The 25,060-nt window shown below is 37.2% G+C and overlaps 1 protein-coding gene across 1 annotated transcript in view; it reads left to right on the plus strand.

The window, feature by feature from the left end:
* Positions 1-25,060, plus strand: part of MAGI2 (membrane associated guanylate kinase, WW and PDZ domain containing 2) — a 1,404,484-nt gene that overhangs the window by 1,144,611 nt on the left and 234,813 nt on the right. The window contains exon 10 of the mRNA XM_054563833.1: positions 21,780-22,418. Within this exon, the coding sequence (XP_054419808.1) occupies positions 21,780-22,418 (639 nt within the window). The remainder of the gene's footprint in view (positions 1-21,779; positions 22,419-25,060) is intronic.

Raw genomic sequence — 25,060 nt, forward strand, 5'->3', positions numbered from 1 at the left:
CTCTGAGTTGGGAGAATGTCAGTGGTGTGTGCGTGTGTGTATGTGTGTGCATGTGCCCCCAGAGTGTCCCTGCCCACCATTTAGTCCACCATTGTAGATTGAGTACAGAAAATGCAGATAAATTTCTTGCTCTGTTTGCTCCAATGGCAGAAGCTGTCTTTTCTGAGAAAAAGAGAGAGTGCTTAATTGAGACTCACACAGGATACCTGAAGGAATATTCAAACCCAATAGCAGTTCTAAACTCCAGCTGAAAAATGGTGGGTTTGCAGGTTTCAGAGTGACTTCTGGGAATTTCAGCTGAAAGCAGAACAATCCCTGGTTGAGGGCCAGGTCTGCTATACTTTGCACCCAGGATGGTGCTCTGAGAGATTTGGAAGTGCTCCATGTTGCTGATGTGACTTGGGGCAGTTATCTCCTTTGAAGAGAAAGAAAAAGCTCCTTCAGTTAAACACAAGGCATATTGTCCCCTGATCAATTAGCAAATAACCCCTTTACAAAGACAAATTTCAGGGGGTAATGAGAGAGGTGGTGGATGATGGTGGACATCACATTTGTATCTATTAACTTTAGAGGGAAAGCCAGAAAAGAAAAAGGTGAGCCACTGAACATCAGCTTTCTCAGCTTATAATATCTTGTCTGTAAGAGACCTGAAAAGCAGGGGTCCCTTTTCAGATCTCCTGACGGGTGATCATCCATGTCAGCTCAAATATGGTGAGAGAGGGAAGGAAGAAAGGAAGTTGATATACATTAAGTGCTCACTATGTGCCAGTGTACATGATCTTGTTTAATCCTCATAAGAGCCCTATGAGATATAGGTATTATCTCCATTTAAATAGATTACAGACTTTCTTATGAGACATCAAAGGAGTTTCAAAAACACTCAGCAGTAAGTGGAGGGGCCAGGAGTGTAGGACTCCTAAGTCCATTCATTAAAACCTTACTGTGCAACGCGAACAGTCCTGTACCACAGCTATGGCATCTCTGGAGTTCGTTGGAAATGCAGAATCTCAAGTCCAACCTCAGACCAACTGGGTCAGGAATTGCTGTTTAGCAAGACCTCCGGGTGATCTTTATAAACATCAAAGATGAGAAGTGCTGCTCCAAAGCTCTGAAGCGCCTTGTCTCCCCCATGTCCCACTACGTGAAACGGTTCCTCCCGTTACAGCAGTCGCAACTGCTAAATGTTCTTCCTTAAATAAAATCAAAATCTCCTTCCTTGGAACCTTTACCTGACATCCTTCAGGGAATCATTAGGTGTCAATTTTTTCTATTCCTTTTCATTGTTTTAAAAATCTAAATTCAACTCTATACCGATTAAGTGTTATCTGCTGGTTTCAGTCTGCATTTTCAATCTAAGATTCTTTCTAAACCTGAATCATTTTCCCCAGATTCATAATTTACATATTTAATGGGCCTGCTTTCTTGTTATTCATTTTTTTAATTTTATCTATTTTTTATCTTGTTGATCTATTTTTTAATTTTATAAACTATAAATTATCCTGAGATATTTTCTAGGCCATATTTTTTCAACCTCAACAAGGACTTTTTTTTTTAACTCTTTTGTTAAGTTCATAATGCTCTATGTCTATGGAACTGTCCTAATAACCTTATATCATAGAGGAAATTAAGTTAACTAGGAATGATTAATTTTTAGTCAATCTATTCTGGCTTGTAGTCATTACCCATTTCTTTTCAAAGTATTTGTGAACACTTTTTCTAATAATCTATTTTTAAAAAGTAATGAGTCTTACCTGTTTGTGGTTTCTAGAAATATTTTCTCCCTTTTAAAAATAGGCCACTTACCTGGTTTATATATTCTAGGTTTTTTCCCATTTACTTTCATTTTTTAAAAAATTCTCACTGTGAGTTTTTTTTAAAAAGAATAAACTTGGAATACTTGGAATCAGAAGATATGGGTCAGGTACCATTTAATTGTTTTGAGCAACAATCACTTTATTCTATAAAATACACATAATAATCTTTCTGATAAGAGATGGCACATGGAAATCCCATAAAGTATGTACAGTTCTACTGATGGTACTAAAACAACTTCAGAATATAATAAATATGTAAGGAGACAGACTCATCTAGCTTTGATGCTCTCTTACTTTAATTTCTCCTATCCTGGTGCTGATACCACTTAGAGTCCCTGTGCCATAGTCTTTTGAAAGGCCAATGAAGCTGCTATTTATCTTGCCATGACCTTCCCTTAGGACAAAGTTTGGCAAACTATGACACATGAGCAAATCTAACCCCCTGTCTGTTTTTGTAAATAAAGTTTTATTGAAGCAGCTGAACTCATTCATTTACATAAAGTCACAGACTAGTCTTGTGCTACAGTGACAGTATTGATTAGTTGCTACAGAGACCATATAGCCCATAAAGCTGAAAATACTTGCTCTCTGTCTTTTTCCAGAAAAAGTTCGCTGACCCTTGCCTTACACTACAGCTTCAGAAAAGCTTGTGGACTTTGTGGATATGTAGTTTTATGTACACAATTCCTAATCCTGCTTGATTAGGCAGCGTATTCATTTTATTAAGAGTCCTTTAACAGGATTTTGTGACCCAAATAAAATCTTATTCTGAAATACAGTAGTGCAAATTGATTTAATAAAGCTGGTTCAATTAGGATATTTAGTTAGAAAATCCTATTGATTTAAAACCTGTTGATTAGTAAAAAAGGAAAATCCATAATGTTTGTTTGATTTTCGGCCCTAATAAGCCCCAAATACTAAACAAAAATTCACCGTTTATGATGATTTGTCTGATGTGCATGTCAAACTGAGTATCAGATCCCATTTTCCCTCAAAGTAGATGCCAATGGAAATAATGTAGAAGGTTAGGCTAAATCCCAGCTTTAACATAAGATTGGCACTGGATTTCTCTTAAAAATAATTTTCCTAGCCCAATGTCTTGTCCTAGTATTTGAATATCCAAAAATTCAAGTATGGAGAAAAAGTTCTTCAGAAATTAAGAGTCTCAAGAGACTAAGTTTGAAATCGCTTTGTTTTTGGGACTTTTTCTTTTTTCTTTTTTTCTTTTTTTGGCTTTTATTGAATTTATTGGGGTGACACTGGTTTACAAAATTATACAGGTTGCAGGTGCACAATTCTACAACACATCATCTGTACACCGTATTCTGCGTTGACCACCCCAAGTCAAGTCTCTGTCCGTCACCATTTATCAACCATGTACCCTCCTCCACTACCCACCCCCAGCCCCGCAATCACTACCCTGAAGTCTGTGTCCATGAGTTTTTTCCTTTTTTTAATTTTTTGCTCAATCCCTTCACCCCTTGACAGCTGTCAGCCCGCTCTCTGGGTCTTTTTCAATAAAGAATTTCAGCACAAAGTACATGTTATTCTGTATGGCAGTCTGTTAATTGTTTTCAAGAGAATAATAACAAGCCGTCCTTGAAAAGAATGGCTGGCAATGGAATTAACTCTAGAGACTTCAAGGTAGGATTTGCCAAGAAACAAGGTCAGTCTGATAATATTCAAACACATCCTTTATTAATCTGAATAAATAAAATATGCCTGTAAAGTTTGCAGTGCCTGGTAGCTGAGCTGCTTGACCACATAAATGTTTTATTAATATTTAATGTCTATAATAAATGACTTTAAATTTTGTGTTGCTCTGAAAGGGTATCTTAAATTTCGTAAAAGCAATACCCTCCAAATTCATGGGAGAGAATGGCTATAAAATTATTTTATAGAATCGTGATATAGCTTGAGTTTTACTCCAATAACTGCTTCAATCATAGATGAGCATCTTTTATAAAGTACATGTCTGTCCTGAAGTGGTTATTGCTGTAGTTCATAGCATCTGTAATTTGCCTAAAAACAGTAAACCTTTTTCAGCAAAGTAACCCAAAAATCCTCAAAGTGATTTTTTAAAAGCCATTGACTATTCTATTTCATTCACATTAGTAGGCTGTAAATACGAGAAGTTGGTGAAAAAGATAAACTTTTCTGCATCCTAAAATTCAGGAATAATTATTTTAATTTTTTACTTAGAGATAACCAGATGCTTAATCCAACATTAAATAATTGTCTCAATGCCACAATGTGATAATGTGTAACACTTAACAGATAAGTATATTAAGATTGTATCTAAGACAGAGAAAATTTTAAATATAAATATATACACACATAGAATATGCGGCATGGTCTATCATAATTCACCTGCAAAGCAGCAGACTTAGACATACCAGTTTCTCCATTTGGAATGGCTTAAACCATCTCGTTGACAAATGTTTGACTACATGTAATCTAAATTAACCAGATGTAAGCTGTATCTCTAAGTGCTTAACTGAGGAGTCCAGTGCCACAACTTTGAGTCCATAGGAGATATAATCCTGAGACTGAATAATTGTGATTAATCCAATGGATGTGACTTGATGCAAGGTTTATGCTGTAATAATTCAGTAAAAGAGTAGAAGCCGACTAATAAAGCCCAGTAGTGTGAAACCGCCTCCCTGTCACATATTCCCTGCCCCAGGCATTGTCTGTCACCTCAATCTATATTTTCCTTCAATAAGTTTAATGAATGAGTTTAAACTGATAACACTGTGTAGTGCCAGAAATGGGAGATCAGAACTACTCTTTCTAGTAACTTTTGAGCTTTGGTCTGTCAGTCAGTGTTCTTCAGAGAAACAGAATCAGTAGGAATTCGTTAATGAAAACTGTGGGACCTGATGAGTTCAAAATCAGGGGGCAGCCAGCAGGCCAGAAACACCAGGGCAGGAGCTGATGATGGTCTGGAGGCAGAACACCTTCCCCCTCCAGGAAAACTCAGTTTTGCTCTTAAGGGCTTTCAACTGATTGGATGAGGTCCACCCAGATTATCAAGGATAATCTCCTTTACCTACAGTAAACAGGTTATTAAAAAAAATCTTCCACATTTATGTTTGAGTAGTAATCTCTTCTTTAATTTGTATTTCTTAAGAGAGTTTTGTAAAAGCCATATAGATCTAGACCTACAAAATCCAAGGTGATGAGTTTGGATGATAATTAAAATACATAAATGATAAGCTTTTGCTTACCTGAATTAGTAGGGGAGACTACCTCAATTCACTAGACACAGTCTCTCTCCTATTCCCAAGCCTGACCCTAAGAAACAGCAGCACATGACATCACCAGGTAATTAATGGTGCTCTCTATGATGGCGATGGAATGCTGAAAACTCTTTAAATGCAAGACTTTTTTTTGCCATAATTTCCTGTCACTGCCCCACTCCACACAATAACCATTTTTCACCCTACTTTGCTCAGTTAATGATTTGAGTTTTCCTTTAAATCAAGATGAAGGTAAAATTTTATTATTGCTCCTACTACATTTTTTTCTCCTCTACAGTCAGAAAAAAAAGTCTTTTTTTCATTTTGAAGCTAAAATTCTAGCTAAACTTTCAAATTCATTCTCTGATCTTTAGCCAATACTTTTTCTTTCCTTCTTCCTCTTCTCTCTCCTGTCTGCTCCTTTCAGTTACTTTTCTATTTATTTCTTCCTTTAAAAAAAAAATTCTTAGATGTAGTGGGGAGACAACCACTGAGTCTACTTTCTCCCTACTCACTCTCTCTCCAGTTTCCTGAAACTAAACTTAGAAATGACCCTGAGGTCCACCCACTGGTGAAATCATTGGCCACTTTCCATTCTATTGTACTATTGTTGCCACATTGGAAACAGGTGAAGAGCCCCTCTTCAGATGCCATTCTTCTCTGGCACCTTGCAATATGGTTCTCTCCTACCATCTCTCTTTTCCTATCTCTTTCATTGGCTGTCCTCCCTGGGGGTACACCTCTGGAATTAACACCATTTCCCAAAACTCACTGTACCTTGCTTTGGACGGCTCCTCTTTCCGTAGCTCTTATGAATACTTTCTTGAATCATTGCATGGCTACTAATTTTTGCACTCAACATTCTTGAGCCCTTACTCTTTGTCACTGCTATACTGGATGTCCACTGCACGCATGAGAAATAAGGATGGCTTTTTTCTACTTCACTCCAAAGAGAAGTAGAAAACTTCTCTTCTGGTTTTTATTTTATTATACCTGATACTTGTTTTTTTAAATCCTCACCCCAGGATATGTTTTCATTGATTTTAGAGAGACAGAAAGGAAGAAAGAGAGGGAGAGAGAAACATTGATGTGAGAGAAAAATCAATTGGTGCCCTCCTGTACACGCCTGGCCAGCGTGGAACCCGCAGCCTTTTGGTGCACAGGGCAATGCTCCAACCAACTGAGCCACCTGGCCAGGGCTTGTTTGGTACTTTTGTGAGCACTAGTTATTTTATATATTTCACTGAAATCCTATAAAGCAGTCATGCATGTACCCATGATGAATATATGTTAGTTTTTCTTTGCTAACCTGACTTCTAGTTCATAGTATATAAGGTTAGGGATTGTATCTTACTCATCTTTGTATCACCTAGACCCTTCCCAGAGTACATGGTGATGGCCTCATAAATATTTATCGAATGGATACTAAAACATCATATTGTTGTATTATGACTAAAAAATATATCAACCTAATATGAGTTACACTGGTTGATTCATGCCGATTAAAAATTCTGATTAGTAGTTAAATTAGTGAAAAATAGAATAGCTAATTAATACAAAAGTTAAGATTGAAAAATCATTTTAAATAGAAAATCCATAAAGAACTAACAAGAGATGTCTGGGAGTGAAAGCTTAAGATGTAGGTCTTTATACTCATGACTCCAAAATTTGAATCTCTAGCCCATAACCTCCGCAAGTCCACTGCCCTTTCCACTACAATTTACCAATTACAAATCATAACTTGTCTCCTACCATGAATTTTCACTTACAACAATGACATGACCATTCTCACAGATAACAAGATTAACATTTTAAATATTTCTTTAATTTGTACTTAAAAATAAAATAAAATAACAATATTATATATTTCATACATTTAGGATGTACAAGATACATCATAAGTGCATTTATCTCTTGCATGTATTGATTCAATCAACCTCAGTAATTTAAGTTATTGTTAAAAACAGTAAGTTTTATTTATTTTTTTTAAACAGTAAGTTTTAGTGCATCCTTCCTGATTAGAAGAAAATTAATAAAGATTCTATTAGGAAATTTTGGCTAAATGAAGAAAATATTTAATTAAATGAAATAAATTATTAAAGTTTATTTTTGGTATTCCCTTGGCTTTTGCAAAACAAAATTTAGCTCTAATCTTTATTCACAAAACAGGTAGATGATTACATGTTTAGTAGGTAAATAAATAAATTTAAGAACCTGCAATCAAACCCACAGGGAAAAATGAAACTAAGATAAAAAAAGATATTTCATAGCAGAAAGCATCTGATATTGTTTCTATTTTCTATCATTTTAAGTCTGAATCTTAATTAATATTTTTCCAATATCCTGACTCAGGTCTTTTAAGCTTAAGAAATTATTGAAAGATTGACTAGCAAACTTTTGATATAGTCATGAATATTTATGATCTGCTGCATGTATTGTTTTATTATTCATCAACGAGATTCTGAGATCTCTTGCTTCCAAAGGCCAGTAATTAGGGATGTGCAGTGTGATTTTATACTTTCCCTGTGTCAGCTTCATGAGTAGAATTTAAAATAGAAATGGGTAATGATCACATGCCTTCAACAATCATTGGTTACTGTTTGCATAGAAGTCAGCGTGTCTGTGTAGCTAAAATTGGAAATACAGCATAAAAAAAAAGACAAACAACAGTATATCTGTTTTATATGTTCTAGGCCCAAGGAGCCTGATACCTTTACAGTTACCTAATGAGCTAATTGCCCCTTCCACATTTGGGGCCCTTAAAATTATTTATCCTAATTTCTGTTAATTGGGATACACAGTCCCTAGTAGTTCTTCTACCTTTAAGAATAAACAAAATCCAGATTTTTCAAAGCTTAAGCATCTCATAAAATACCTGAAAATAATTTTCATTCTTTCATGTTATACTTACTAGATGTTTATGACCTCAAAGCTTTATCCCCAGCAGTCCTGTGTATCTTGGCTTTTAGTCGTTTTTTTTTTTAAATTCTCTGGGGCAGGCTGACTAGCCCATTAAAATTCTGTCACTGGATAATTTCTTCATGTGGGCTATAACTTGTGAATAAAAACAAGACTGGTGTGCCATGATAAATTCCCATGTATGTTTACATCATGCTGAAATATCTATTCAGCTCAGTCAAAAATGTGAAATCAAGTAAATAAAATTCCAAATGATTAATGTAGTCTAATTCTTTTTTATATATATATTTTTTATTGGGTGTACTATTACAGTTGTCCCATTTTTTTCTTCCCTTTATTCTTCTCCAGCCTACAGTGCCCCACCCCCAATATTCTCCCCACCCATAGTTCATGTCCATGTGCTGTACATATAAGTTCTTTGGCTTCTTCATTTCCTATACTATTCTTAACCTCCCCCTGCCTATTTTGTACCTACTATTTACGCTGCATATTCCCTGTACCTTTTCCCCCATTCTTCCACCTCTCCGTCAACTCTGTTTTACTGTTCATAGTTTTTGATGTTCTTTTTCTTAGATAAATCCCTTTAACCTTTCATATAATAGGCTTTACATATAAGGGCTTGGTGATGATGAACTCCTTTAACTTGACCTTACCTGGGAAGCACTTTATCTGTCCTTCCATTCTAAATGATTGCTTTGCTGGTTAGAGTAATCTTGGATGTAGGTCCTTGCCTTTCATGACTTTGAATACTTCTTGCCAGTCCCTTCTTGCCTTCAAGCTTTCTTTTGAGAAATCAGCTGACAGTCTTATGGGAACTTCTTTGCAGTAACTGTCTCCTTTTCTCTTGCAGCTTTTAAGATTCTCTCCTTATCTTTAATCTTGGGTAATGTAATTAAGATGTGCCTTGGTGTGTGCTTCCTTGAGTCCAGCTTCTTTGGGACTCTCTGAGTTTCCTGGATCTCCTGGAAGTCTATTTTCTTCACCAGATGGGAGAAGTTCTCCTTCATTATTTTTTCAAATAAGCGTTAAATTTCTCGCTCTTCCTCTTCTCCTTCTGGCCCCACTATGATTCAGATGTTGGAACATTTAAAGTCCCAGAGGTTCCTAAGCCTCTCATAATTTTTTTCAAATTCTTGTTTCTTCATTCTGTTCTGGTTGAATGTTTATCTGTTCTTTCTGTTCCCAATCATTGATTTGAGTCCCGGTTTCCTTCCCTTTACTGTTGGTTCCCTGTATACTTTTCTTTATTTCACTTTGCATAGCCTTTGCTTTTTCCTCCATTTTGTGACCATATTCAACCAATTCAGTGAGCATCCAGATTACCAGTGTTTTGAACTGTGCATCTGATAGGTTGACTGTCTGTTCATCACTTAGTTCTATTTTGGAGCCTTGATCTGTTCTCTCATTTGGACCATATTTCTTTGTCTCAGAGTGCCTGTTACATTGGAAGGGGCAGAGCCTGAAGTATTCGCCAGGGCTGGGCAACCCAGGTCAGTGAGTTGTGACACTGTGTGTGGGGGAGGGGTCCGAGAGAGAACAGTGCCACTTGCTCCACTCTCAGATGGGGTTTCAGTCTCTTCCACTTCCCCTGCTACCCAAAAGCAAATCAGGCCCTTCTGGTGCTGATTCCTCAGTGAGTGGGTGTTGATTCCTGTGTATGTTCTGGGACTCTGTGGGTCTCTCCAATAGACTACCCTCTGAGGCTGGGAGTTTGTCCTGCTGCCACAACCCCCACAGATTTTTACAGCCAGAGGTTTTGAGGCTTTCTTTTCCCACACTGGAAGCCTAGGTTGCATGGTCTGTCTTGTTCCATAGCTGTTCTTCCTGGTGTCTCCACAGGCAAATGTGGGACCACCGGTCTTCCAGCCACCACCTTGCCGCACTTCCTCTCTGCCCCTTCTACTGGTCTGGATGAATGTTTCTTCTTTAACTCCTTGGTTGTTGGACTTCCATAGTTTGATTTTCTGGTAGTTCTGGTTATTTTTTGTTTTAAAATTTGTGTTTGTCCTTCTTTTGGTTGTGCGAGCAGGCAAAGTGTATCTACATATGCCTCTGGCCAGAAATCCTAATGTAGTCTAATTCGTAAGTGCCAAATAGGTAAAATGAATCTTGAAACTTCATAAATACTCATATATAGAACCAAACATCCACATAGTTAGAACAGAAGCCAGAATGTAACTCCAAACACAGTAGCGATGAGGCAGCTCTCCCACTTCATATTGTGGTATTTGGCTTCTCTAAGCCACAGTCACTTCTATGAAATGGGGACATTATATTCTCCATTAGTTATTTCAAAGATTAAATAAGATTAAGTCTCTAGAGCACTTAGCAGAGTTCTTGGCACACAATTTATCATTCTTAGCATACAAATAGTAGCTATTGTTATTATTAGTTAATTTTCTAATTGCTCTGTCAGCGCCCACAATATATGTATTTGATAGAAAGGATTATTGAATAGTTTTTGCATTGTCTAGACCATCCCCCCTCCAAAAAAATATCAAGAGACTATAATGCTTTCACTTTTCAATTGATTCATCTGGAACTATATGGTCATGATTTTTGCATTTTACTATGATTTGCAGGAATTTGAAATCAAATAAAGTAGTAATACTATATAAAATTATTACTAAATTTAAGTTTAAGAAGCTAGAAATTTACATTGTTTTCAACTGTCATTAACTATGTTTGTCTAAAACATATTGTAACCCTTAAGTAAGAAAATTAACATATAAATATGCGGCTCTATTATATATATTCACATAGGTACATGTTCAATAGTGGTGGTAAAAGAGGTCAACTTAAAATCCTTGATGATGAATCTTTGCTAACTTATTCCAATCAGCTTCAGTAAAGTTTAATAAGTGTAACATTGAAAACAGCAGGGAACTAGATTATTTTACTCTGTGCCATTTGTCTGTTGTATCTGAGAAAAGAATAATCCTGCATTGTCTACAGGGAAATTGTTGCATATTTTCCTGAAACTCCTAGACTAGTGACATTATTCATCCCTGAAAGAACCTGTGTACACTGTCTAGCATAGAGAGGGGAGTGGTGAGGTATTCTTTCTATGAAGGGTGTTCTGGATCTCTGATATTATAAGATATCTTATTAATTTTGCTTTCTCTCCCTCTAAGTCAAAGAAATAATAACTGTCTTTCTCTGGATTACAAATTTTCAGTACAGCCAAAGAAAATTTTTTCTTCCTCTTTGCCATGTGTTTGAGGGATTTTTAATTGGCAGTCTTTGGTGTATATGACCCAATGGGAAGACTGACTTCTCGATACTTGTATAAAATATTGCTCCTTCAGAAACTGAAATTGGAAATAAAAGCATCCAAGTTTGAACGATCAAAGTCTGTCAGGGAAGATTCACCTCTGCCAAGTCTGTTTCCCTCTTAACAAGTTAGAAGGGGTCTCTCATCAAACCTTGGACCAGTATGTGCGCAAAATATAAATATACAGTCACATTTTTAGCACGGCACATTTGTTCCTTCTGCCAACTATTTTATGAAGCTCAGCAATTCAGTGCTGCTCCAGTTCAGAAATCCATATGGGAAAATGTTCTGGCAGCCCTTGTTTCAGCAAGCAGCAGGGGCTCTGTAATTTTTCACATGAAGGGAGAGAAAAAGGAGATCAACATAATCTAATATGTTACACTACTAGTTAAGGAGGGTTGATTGACCTGCAATGGAAGCATAAGCCAGAACCCTCTCCAGAAATACCACATAGGGAGTTAAAAATCTAGAGGTGAGAACTTCCCCAGCCCAGCAGCCCCACCAACAGAGACACCCCCATCTCCTTTCCAGATACCCAGGACAAGCAAATAGTATTTTTTTTTCCAAAAGCAGTTCAAAGAAACAACTTTACAGAATCTTATCTGGAGTCTTGAAATAGAGTTTTTTTCCCCTATTTTGTATATCGATTTTACAGTATCAAAAACTAAATCCTACTTTCTGACTAAAAATACTACTTCCATCTGTCTTTAAAGTGTGTGTAGGTGGGTAGGTCAGGTAGCAAACACACTGAGAGTTAGAAATACTTTCAACCATTTGACAGGAAACAGCAGTCTGAAATGAAATGAATGTACCAGTTCCCCCTCCCCACTCCCCACCCCCCACTCTTGTTATTCATTTTTCTTGCTCACTCACTCAGAATGGCTGAAAATTGGCAGTTGCAAGTAGAGTAGAATAAACAGTTGGAAAGCATGTCTGCGGACAGTTCCTGCTCCACTCCAGCCAGCTCTCTGCCAGCATTTCAGGAGTTAGAGTAAGATCAGAGATGATGGTGGCTCATGCCACATTGGCCTCTAGGAGCTATTTATATGTTTGTTTGTTTGTTTGTTTGTTTTTATTCATGCTTGTTCAGGAATACAGTTAATGCTGTGTGAAAATAAGCATGCACGTTGCTTGATGTCCATGTAAAATGATGACTCTTACCTACAAGGTCCCTCTGCATCTCAGGTTTCAATGGGGGGCTATGTGTGATTGAGAACATTTCTGTGATGTGTCTGCTTTCATGTGTGTTCCTAACACAGGGGAGAGGACAGGAGACCTCTAAAATATTTTTAGTGTGCTCTTGTAAGTTTCATGTCTTGCCAAAGGTTTTAAGGTATTTAAAGTGTTTTGTTTTTATTTTCTTCTAGTTCAATCACAAATTCTGTTTAGATATAAGGACTATTTTCACTTTATAAGGTCCCTGTGAAAACTGCTAGTCATTTTTTGGTGTTTAAAATTCATTACATTGTTTAAAAGAAATGATGAGTTCACTGACCATTTTATCCTTTTGAATTCCTTGAATTCCTAAAGTGAGTGAGCTATTTAGAAACCTCTGCTCTGGAGTTTTGCAAGACAGTCTTTTGTGCTTTCCTTGTGTGGCTTTCCTTAGTTTCCTTAGTTTTCCTTAGTTTCAGTTTGAAGTGTTTCATCTTTGCCAGATCAGCAAACAATCAGTGTCTTTAGATTCTCTTAAAATGTATTTTCTTTCTCCTTTACAACAAAGTGAAATGAAAGTATTTAAATGTATCTTACCACTCAAAGCCAAACACAAAAGAAATGTAAATAGATTGTCAAGCTAATTCACATCTGCCAGGGAGTAATTGTTGGATGCTTGCTGATTTAGCATAATTTTTTTTTTAAACCGGGCTGTTAATTAGGCATCTGCACCAGGTCACAAAGATGAAATTATAAAATGTGATTAAGAAGTCTTTCATTCTTTTGAGAAATATGTGACTATGCTAAGATCTTGTTATCCTTCTGCCTATAGAGTATTGGAGTAACTAGCTGCATTTGCAGAAAATCAGAGAACCTTGGGGTGAGGGCCCAGAGTCCCATCACTTACCTGTCTAACCGCATCACTGAAATTCCCCCATGCCTTTTATGTGTGCAGTGGGAGAGCATTCCACGTTCTCGCCAGATGTAGGAACCCTTAAAACTGCACATTAGAAATGATGTTTTTCTGACTTTTCCATTTTACATAAAAGGAATTTAGACCAAGACAAGTTAAATCACTTACCCAAGATCACACAATGATTGAAATAATTTTTACTAGAGCTTATGTTTCTTGATAGTTACAGAGTTTTGTGAGTTATAGTGCCCTGTTATCTCTCTACCTGGGCATTCTCAAAGCCCTCTTCCAAACAGCACTTTGTGGAGGACTGCGGAAAGTGGACTGAGCTATTGCAGTGGATTTCCCGGGTTTGCAACTACTTGCTTCACTGCTTCCTCCATTAATTTAGCTAATGAGAAGAATGTTGCAGCTCATCTCCAATATTCATATTCAGGAATTAAAGACATTTTACCCAGTCTTCTGACTCATATGATTTGAAGGACACGAAAGAGTCCCCAAATCAAAATAAGTTCTGGAGTGTTTGAAATTTTTAGCATTCATGTTGAAGTCTTGAGTTCAGTTCCTAAATCTCACCTAATCATCAGTGTGACTCTCAAGAAGTTATTTAACTTCTCTTGATTCAGTTTCCGCATGTATGAAGTGCAAATACCAATGCCTATCTCATATGGATTTTGTAAGGATTACCGATACAGAGTTTGTAAATGCCAGATAGATATTCCATACATTAAAATGGTAGTCACTGTGTGCAGAGAAATTCCCCATGCTGTTCATGTGGTTGAATGGGCTGAAATATTAAGGCCGTCAGGAACAGTAACACACTTAACAATGGGAGGTGGTCAGAAAGATGGTCAAAAATGTGAAGCTGGCCTCAGAAGGTGACTTTAACGGGGGCTTTGGTCTGTTAAGTGGGGACAAAAGAAGAGGAGAAGCAGGAGACTGGAAAGAACAGAGTGTGTGTAAGGGCACAGCCCAGGGCTTAGACCCACTGAAGCAGAGTAGGTTGGGGAGATGCAGGAGCTGCTGAAAATGTGGACTGAGAGCCTTGTGTGCTGTGCTAGAGAATTTTGTCTCAATTCCCTCTCTATGAGCAGGCACTGAAGAACGTTAAGTAGAGGGAACATAAACGAGTATGGTATGGAAGATGAAGTGACAGGGAGGAGGATGTAAGGAAGTGCCCTGCTCTTCACAGCCACTCGCACTGGAGCCCTTGATGTGTCCCCGGTTCCTCAGCCAGCTCTGACCAGAAGGGGAGATTTATTAGCAATCCCATGTACTCCTAGAGGTCAAAATCGAGGGAGACTGGGGAACCCCATAGTCCCATGGGATCATTGATTTATGCCATATGCTAGGCTCCCTTCTCCTCCTCCCCTAGTCTTTTCTGCTAAGACATCAAGAAGACAAGCTACAGGACTGTTGCAGAGTGTGTACAGTAGATGCACCTGTCCTCAGATGGTGGAAGTAGGAAGCACCTGTCCTCAGGTGGTGGAAGTTTGGAGAGAGAGGAACCAAGTGAAGAGATGTCCAAGAGGTAGAATCCACAAGCCTTTGCCTTAGAATGTCAGAGTAAAGAGAAAACTTTCAGAGGTGTCCAACCTTTTGGCGTCTCTGTGCCACACTGGAAGAATTAGAGTTGTCTCGGGCCACACATTAAATACATTGCAACAGGTATCACAAAAAAATCTCATAATGTTTAAGTAAATGTATGATTTTGTGTTGGGCTACATTCATAGCCGTCCCGGACTGCACGCAGCCCATGGGGCACAGGTTGGACACCCCCACTTAGGTCATCTGGTTTGGCCTCTGTTTTTATAACATGGTGTCTGACTCACAGTAGTAGTTGAGTGTAATAGGTCTTGAATGAATAAATTAATGAATAACTGAGGGATAAGACCCAGAGATGTGTTGACAGCACTAATTATCAGCGTACTTTGCATAAGCACATAAACCTCCTGACACCAAATCAGTGCTCTCTCCATTATGCCACAGTTTGTCTCATATTGTAGGGGGAAAAAAGGTTAAAATATTTGAAACTTATTTTAGTACTATAGCTCATTTTCATTCTCAATGTCATTTATAATGTAACACATAGGAATTAATAAACTAAAATCCTTCTGATGAAGGCATTTTGTCTTGTCTCTGACACCTTTCATAACCTAAATATTTGATTTTGCTTTTCTGCATAATTTGGTGGATGTCTGCAATAATGCCATCTGCAAGACAGATATTTAAGGTCAGTAGAAACACAGTAAGATCCAGAACCTCCAAAGTGGAATCTCTTTCAACTGATGGCTCTTTTTTTCTAAGTGCAGTTTAAGTTTTTTATTTATGATTTGTTGTTTCATTTATTTAGGCATTCAGTGCTTGCTTCTCATATGTGTTTCTTGTACGTTACATGTGAAGATTGAACCCACAACCTTAGCACATCGGAACAATGTTCTAACCAACTGAGCTATCCAGCCAGGCCCAATGGATTATTCTTTTTATAACTTTTGCTCTAAAGAGATCTTTTGGGAATTTTAGAAAACACTTTAGGTTATTCCAAATAATAATGCTTCTGCCTTTATAAGAAAAGAAATCAAGGAAACAGTCTTGATTTTTAACAAAAGAAATTATATTTAGGTATAAAGAAAAACTTTGAGACAATGAGAGACGTAGAACCCTGTAATAGATTCATCAGGGAACCTGAGAAAATAAGACAAGGGGCCACTTACTCCCTCAGGTACTTATCTCTGGCCCTTCCCCACTATGTGAAACAGTGGAGGATAGGCCAAGACCCTCATGTTTGGATGTTCTAAGTTCTCTCCTCCACCCCACTGCTGCTGCCACACAGTTCTTTTGTCTTACTGACTCCTCCATCCAGACCACATTTTATATCTATTCCAGAAAGGAATGGAGAATTCAAGGATCCTTTCATAAGGCACTAGTCTTTCTTGTTGGGAAACAGTGTATTTGGTTACAAGGATAAACATAACTGTCCTCCCAAATTTCTGCAATCAAACTACCAAACAGTTTAATAAAGTTCAGTCATTTCTTTTCAAATATTTGAAATTGCAATTATTTATTCTTTCTCATCCTCAGGAAATATTTACTTTCCAATCATTGTCAGTCATTGGTTAAAATTTTCGTATGTGCATTTCTGTATGTAGCATTACTGTAGTAGTATACCTTTTACAGAACATTTCGCAGACATCTCTTTCCTCTGAGGTAGGTAGAACAAATATTGTTATCTCCTTCTTACAGATGAGGAAACATGACCTGCTCAGAGGGCAACCCAAAGAGACCCAGCTTCAATTCTGTTTGTCTATCTGACATACTACAATCCTTCACATTGGAAAAGAAATTTCATCAAGAGCAGTTATTTTCAATGTAACTGAAATGATGCATAGCACACCCCCAAAAGTAAATGTCAAATTGTATTATGTTTGTGGGGGTTGTAGAAATTAGTGAAAATGAATATTCAATATTATAATAAAATAGCCTACTGTAATAAAATTATATATATTATGAAAACACAAACTAATACAAACTTCAGAATATAAAGGTCTATCAAATCTTATTAGCTGGAGAGGAAATTAAAAAATAGTAATTTTTCAATGAAGAGTACAAGTAATTGCTAAGATGGAAACTGTCAGTGAGAATTTTGTTTCTCTTAACAAAAATCTGTATGACTTGGCACAAACAGAAGTTAGAAACACTAAAGGCAGTAAATTGAGGTATGAAATCTGTTCCAGTTTTCCCCTGACTAAATCTCTCTATCCTTTATTCTATGAGAATTTATCCCACATACCTAAAGACTTTTCAACATAGTAATGATACTCTGTGTATTTTTGTGGAGAAAACCTGGAACAGATAGAAAACTTCCACAAAGGAATAAAGTCTGAGAGAAATCTGTAGTCACACACATGAGAAAGCAGACTGAGGAAGAATAACTGAAGATGTCTTTGAAGAGGTAAGGAAAGAAATGATCTACTTGGGAAGAAGTACACATAGTAAAGAAGTGTACTTGGTGAAGGCATAGCAGAATAGGAAGTTGTAAACTGTGAGCAGTAAAAGATGCCATCTTTACCAGAATGGTAACTTACTGGGCGGTCAAGACAAAAATAAGTTGGAAAGACTTTCGGCAAAGAGTGTCAAACAGTAGGTCTAAAGAGCGAGTAGTTTGAACTTAACAGAGGAGACTCTAAGATGAAAATGAAGTGTGAAGAAAATTATTCTTGTCTGGTCCAAGTTGGTGGTTAAGCAAGGTGGATGGCAAGTGGTGAGGGAGAGGCGGAAGGGAAGACTGCAGGCCACAGAGACTCAGAGTTGTGGGAGCAGAGAAAAGAAGTATAAAAATGAGCCCATTTTTAGCAGTGCTGTAAGAGGGCCCTATTTTATCCAAAATGATGAAGTACCCAAGCAGCATCCAACATTAAATTCTAATTCTCATGACTAAGAAAGAAACAGATTATCTTAGGACATTTTCCCGTAGAGTCTAGCAGATTAAACCCCCCTGCTCTATCAGCTTCTCTCTCCTTCGGTTGCTCCTTCCCATAACTGGGAATCAGGACGTCGTGAGACCAGCGCTGTGGAGAGGCCAGGCTCATCAATCACACCAAATTTAACCAACAGGCTCAAGGTGAGCAGCCCTAGAACCAGCTGGGTTCAAAATGGCCTAAAGGAAATGGCCATACAGGAAACAGGGTAACCTTGCAGGTTACATTTCAATGTGGCCATGAAAATGCGTGCTTGGCTTTCGAAAGAAATGCATCATCTTATTTTAATGGAGAGTCTTCTTTGGTAAAATTACAAGTTTTCACAAGCATCTTCTCATTCTCACAGTAGTCCTGTGAAAGAGAAAATAGCAGAGATATTTTAATTCCCATTTTATAAAAGAATAAATTGAGAGATAGAAAGATCAAATGACTCTTTTCCACTTCTTCCTCTTAAGTAGGCCAGCAGGGTTGGGGCTAGGGCCAATTTTCCTAATGAGGTTTCTTTTTGTGCTCTTAGGCCCAGTCTGTCCCAGGACTTGGCATGGCGCCATCAAATGACATACACCAGGTGGCTCATATTCTTATTTCACAACATGTAAATGACATTCATACAGCACAGTCTATAAATATCCTCTCCAGTCAGTTCTATCTGAACAAGCAAATGTTTGCTTACATCTCCGCTTACAACAATTTTGGCATGATGCATGTCTAGGCAGATATAGATAGATTAGATATAGATAGATATAGATATAGATATAGATAGATAGATACATAATTTATCCTCCTTGGAGGACACTTTTTTCATTGTTTTTGGACAGAGGGGGAAGGAGAGAGAAAGGAAGAGAAACACCGATGCATGAGAGAAGCATTGATTGGCTGCCTTCTGCATGCAACCAGACCCAGGAACGAACCCAAACCCTAGGCATGCACCCTGACCGGGATCTGAACCTGAAACCTTTGGGTTATGAGCCAATGCTCTGACCAACTGAGCCACACCAGCCAGGGTGCATCTCTCTATTTTTTCAAAGTGAGCAGTTGAATACTGTCAAGTTGTTAGACAGTTTTAACAGTGATAACTGGCCCCTCATCTTTTACAGTCAGAAATCTGCGTAGCTCCACAAGATACTGTTGTAGGGTCCTTCATCATTCGTTTGCTTGATGACTTGAAAAATTGCTCCAAGTGGAAAATATCCATAAATTATAAAAGGCAGTCTTACTAAGAACCATAAGTAGTTCTCATTCTGTTTCTAAATAGCAAGATCACATTAAAACTCAAAAATAGATAACATTAATCACTATAATTCAAATAACTACTCTTTAGACCTCGCAAGGTAACTTGAGAGCTTTGAGCATTATCCTTAATTCTTTTTTCCCTATGAATTTCTGGCATAGCAAAGGAAAGGATAAAGCATGTTTGGGGGTTGGAGCATTTGTTAACAGTGATTAAAGTTAGGGAGAACCTTAGAGGAACATAGCATTTATTACCTTCCTGCCCTTCACTTGTCCAGTCATAAACTGACACTCATCTTTGACCGTGACTGTGATGGGAAGATCTTGGTGGGACTCTCTTGATTTTATAGAAGGATTTAACAAAGGGCAGATAATAGTAACTGAAATAGCAATCACCCTTTGCATAACAGTTTATAGTTTACAACCCCTTTCACCTACATGATCTCATTTGTTATTTACCTTAAATCAATAAGTTGCTGTTGTTATTATTGTTCCTCATTACTTCTGAAGAATCTGAGTCACAGAGGATTTAAGTTAGTTTTGAAAGGTACACAGCTAGTAAATGTTGGAGCTGGAAATCAGACCAAAGTTGTTTGTCTCCCTAATCCCTGTAATGTCTGCCACGCCATGCAACTTTCCACACCTACAGAAAATGCCAGATCAAGAATGGAGGGGGGAAGAAAAATAGACACTGTGTTAAAAAAAAAAAAAAAGAAAGGAAATGAGATGGACTGCAAACAAAACCCAAATGACCAAAACACTTATAAAAAGCTGCTCACCCTCACTAGCAATCTGGAAGATGAAAGTTAAAACCATGATCACACCCATTAGATTAGCAAAAGTTAAAGTCTGAGAATGCCAAGTGCTGTGTCAGATAGAAAGAAGTTAAAATTCTGATGTTACCAGTGGGAGTGTAAGTTGAATTGACCTATTTTGTCAGCCATTGGCCATTATCTAAAAAAGGTGAAGGTGCATGTGGCTTATGCCCAGCAGTTCTATGCCAAAATTCATACCTCAGAAGAACTCTCCATATGTGCACAAAGGCCATGGAAAGAGTTATGTTTAACCAAAAATTCATAAGAGCTCTAGTGTCTATTAACAAAAGAATGGATAAATATTAGTAGTTACATAGTCATCCAATAGATACTACATTGCAATGAAAATAAATGAATTTGAGGTATAGGTATCAAAACAGATAAATATCACAAATATATTTTGAGGGAAATTACAGAAGATTAATATATATATTTAAAATATGCAAAAACATTTTAAGAATATTTTATTCAGGGATTAAATATTGCTTAGGGGTATTATTTATGGGTACCTAGATGTGTTATAAAAATATAAAGTACAAGTGAATAACAAGCCTCAAATGCAGGTCAATGGTTACCTTTGGAAAGGGCAGGAAGGGAATGCAAACGGGAGAGGGCTGCTACTCAGGGCTCTTCAACTAAATGAGCGATGTTCTAATCATTAAGCTAGATGGTAGGGAGGTCATGCACAGGTATTTATTGTTCTTTCTACTTTTTAATGTATAAAATAAATGACTTTAAAAATAGAAGAGGCAGCACAAGAAGGGAAATAAATTGTCTGGATCAGTTTCTTCTCTGGGATGACCAGAACCAGTGGAAGATGGTTCCAAAGATTCCCCCGCTTCCCCAGTCTCATGAGGACTCAGAGGAGAGGTTGTCCCTGGCAATTCAGTCTTGAGTCCCAGTGCAGTGTCCCAGCCATTACACCAGCCCCGCTTCTGATAGACATAAGTAAAGAGTGAAGTTGCCTGCGATCAATCACGTAGTCTGTGATGTTTTCTACAATCAGACCTAACCCTGAAAATGTTTCTTTGATCTTTCCGTCTCCTTATCTTTAGGTTTTTTAAGCAATTCTCTAGCATTTGGAAAGAGTGAGTGTTAGCCAAGTCTATACTGTTGAGGACATTTTAGTCAGGAATGTTTTATTCATAGAATTATATTTTTTAGTGCACTTAGTAGAGAAATAATAACAAACACCTAAGAAAGGCCAGAAAATTATTTAACTCTGATAGTTCAACTCTGTTTTTCTATTTTTGGAGTTTGCAATTTTGATGGGCAAGGATATCTTAGAATAAAATCCCTAGCCATTTACATTACCCACTTCAGAGTGATCCTGATAAATTTTATATATATATATATATATATATATATATATATATGTACATACACACGCCACACACACGCGCGCACGCACACACACACACACACACACACACAAATGGGCAAAATATTTTCCTCTTCTATAAAGAAAGAAAAAAGGCAATTGACTCAGACAAGTGATATCAAAAATAAAACCATGTACTGGAGCTCCAAAGTTTTTATCCAAAACTTTTGATCACCACATCTCAAAGGTTTGAAAATTTTATTAACTGAAATGCACTGAAGATGGAAATGAAGATGAAACATAACATGAGGCTTCTTCAAGGTACAAATTCTTCTAAACTTTTATTTCTGACCATTTATTTCTGAATATGAAGTTGTTTCTGAACTTCAAAGATAACCATATAGCAGTTTCTTTCAGTATTTGATCAGTGTATTTGTTGGCCAACCTGTTGTAACCTTGAATCACCTATAGTAAATTTAAATATTACTCTAATTGATTTCCTCACTGCTTACTGAGAAACAGCACCACTTCACTAGTCTCATAAATAATTCCATTTCCTTGCATCAACATTAATTGAACTTACCTCACATTGTCAATCTCTTTCTTTTTTCCTTGCAGGTGATGTCATTGTCTATATTAATGAAGTTTGTGTCCTTGGACATACTCACGCAGATGTGGTCAAACTTTTCCAGTCTGTTCCTATTGGTCAGAGTGTCAGCCTGGTGTTATGTCGTGGCTACCCTTTGCCCTTTGATCCTGAAGATCCTGCTAACAGCATGGTTCCACCCCTTGCAATAATGGAGAGACCACCTCCAGTGATGGTAAATGGAAGACATAACTATGAAACATATTTGGAATACATTTCTCGGACCTCACAGTCAGCTCCAGATATAACAGATCGGCCACCCCATTCTTTGCACTCAATGCCAGCAGACGGTCAGCTAGATGGCACATATCCACCACCTGTCCACGACGACAATGTGTCTATGGCTTCGTCAGGGGCCACCCAAGCTGAACTTATGACCTTAACCATTGTGAAAGGTGCCCAGGGCTTTGGCTTCACTATTGCTGACAGTCCTACAGGACAGCGGGTGAAACAAATACTTGACATTCAAGGATGCCCTGGCCTGTGTGAAGGCGACCTCATCGTGGAGGTCAACCAGCAGAATGTGCAGAACCTGAGCCATACAGAAGTGGTGGATATACTGAAGGACTGTCCCATCGGAAGCGAGACTTCCTTGATTATCCATCGAGGAGGTAAGATAAATCTGGCTCAGCAGTCAAATGTGTAGGTAAAATAGTAGGACCTTCATAGTAACATTGCAAAAATGGAAGTTTCTCTGCAGTCGAATGAAATCATACTTTAAAAAATCAAGGTACATGGATAAGAGAAAAACATGAATCCAGGAAGCTGTGTTTTTCTTAATTTTGAGAATATGTCTTTCCCTATTTTATATGAAACCCAACAAAAATAGTGCTTTCAATCTCGCAAATTTATATTGTTATGAACTTGGAGGTTAAACACTGAATACCCAAGTATGAGTGGGTTATAGTTCAAATGTTTGTTAATGTATCAGTTGTAGAAACCTCAAACTGGTTTTTTCCCATTGACTTAATTTTTAAAAACCTGATTTTTCCAACAGAATTAATGCTCTGTTTTGTGCTCAGGATTCCAGGCAAGCATGTGAAAGATGGTTCAAGCCCCTCCAAGCCCCAGCATTGTCTTAGTAATCCCCATAAAGATCATTGGGAGCTATGTCACTGTAGAAAACTCTTCCAGAGTTGTGAACAGGGTTGCTCACAACACTTCCTCCACTATTACAGGGACTGCTCCAGCAATAATTATTACACATAGTGCCCTCCAAGACCTGAGAAGAGAGCTATGGAACAGAGTTAGGGCTAAAGTTCTGGGCTGCACATTCTGGGTGATGTGTGGGAATGGGAGCAATGAGGAGTGTGATAAGAGTTCTGGACTCTGGGTGTTTTTCCCCTTCTACCTTCTCTGAGGGGAAGGGATGGGACTAAACATGTCTCTACTATGTGCTCTTGATTATCTATGAAATGAGGGACAGAAAGGAAAAGAGAGCCATAGACAGAGATGATAATTGAGAACAGTATAAATGAAAGTGCTCAGGCTAAGACTTGGTTTTCCACTTAACCAGATGTCTCATCTGTTATATTGGGATAGTGCTACCTAACCTGATGGTCGTGTTTTTAGTGTCAGATGTCCCACAATAGGTGCTCATTAAATTTCTGTTGAGTCTAAATTAGCACCAAAGCTACAGCAGGGATGGGTCAGAAGGAGCAGTACTATGAGGAACTCACGCGTGAAGAACGCACATGTAGCAAACATATGTGATTGCCTATTATTCAAAACAGTAAAAACAGCATGAAAGCTCTGTCAGCTTGAAATGCAAATGAAGTCACACAAGCTGAAAGAAGCACCCTTTATGATTTATTTGGCCCTCTCTGCAGGTGTTCCCCCTCCAAAGAAGTACTCACACTGTTGCCTCCTGATGGGAAAAGGGACACACTATACTAAGCATTTGTGAGCAACACCATACAAAGTATTATGTTTCTATATTAAAAAAAAGGAAAATAATATGATAGCAAAAACAATCATAAATCTTGAATTTTACCTTCTTAAGACATTGTTACAAAATAGCTCTTGAACTTGATAATTAAATATTGACAGTGTATTTTAATTTCTCTCATTGCTTATTTAAGATTAAAACAAATATTCTTAATTAAATAAGCCATATCTTCATAATGTGCAGTCAATTGAAAATCAAATCTGTGTAAGAGGTTCTTGAAATTAAAAGGTATAACTGAAAATCACTTTTCAGTAAACACTATATGATTAATAGAAATAAGTTTGAGCAAGTATATAAAGACTTTTTTAAAGGCATGGAGAGCAGAAAAAGTATTTTTAAATTGTTTGTTTATATGTATTGATTACATATTATTATATAATATGTATTTATATTTTTGCTATTGGTACCTTTTCTGAAAACATTTATTATGTGCCTGCTGTCAGCTAGACTACCCTATTTTTGCTTGTTTTTTCTCATTCTCCCCCTCACTTAATCCTCAAATATTCAATTTTGTTAGCATTTTGTTTGTGTTTGGAGGTGAGGAATTGTGTTTTATTTTGTGGCTAGTGCAGAATTGCAGAATGTAGTGCACTAGGATGCTTAAAGTACTTCTAGTCAAAAAATCTCTTGTTGCCCAAAATTCCCACAATTTGCACTCATCTCTCTGAAACCAATAGGAATTAACACCATGATTTTGAGATGAAATTCACTTTGATTATATTAGTACAGCTACTCATAAATGCTTATAGTCTCACTCAGGTAAGTGTAGATCTTCAAGAGCAGGTTCATTGGCCTGAGTCCTGATAACATGATCATGGTTGTTTATTTGTTTGTTTGTGTTTAATCATTTACTAAGATGTTTTTATTTAAAAAGTAATAATATACATGATTTAATATATTATTTTAATAGAGTATTTTTGAACAAGTGTGTCAGAAGGTATATATTGAAAGTAATTCTTTCCTGTACAAGACTTTCAGTTCTTTCTCAGAGGCTAACATGTTTTTCGTATACATACAGAAATTTTGCACTCCTAACTAGCACATACTTGAATACATGTAGTATATTAAATATATATGGGATAATATTATACATAGATCTGTCTTCCACTAAAATCTTGGTTATTAGAATGTATTTTATTTTTTAACATACACCATTGTTATAAAAGTTGTATACCATAAAATTCAGCAATTGTAAGTGTATACTACAGCAAATTTTGCTAATTTTTCTAGGTAATATAGATACCCAGAAGTGGTACTCTAGGTTATATGACAAATATATTTTAAATTGTTAAGAAATTTACAGAA

Source organism: Pteronotus mesoamericanus, unplaced genomic scaffold, assembly GCF_021234165.1.
Source record: "Pteronotus mesoamericanus isolate MK-2021 breed Mesoamerican mustached bat unplaced genomic scaffold, CSHL_Meso_final scaffold_85, whole genome shotgun sequence".
NCBI lineage: Eukaryota > Metazoa > Chordata > Mammalia > Chiroptera > Mormoopidae > Pteronotus > Pteronotus mesoamericanus.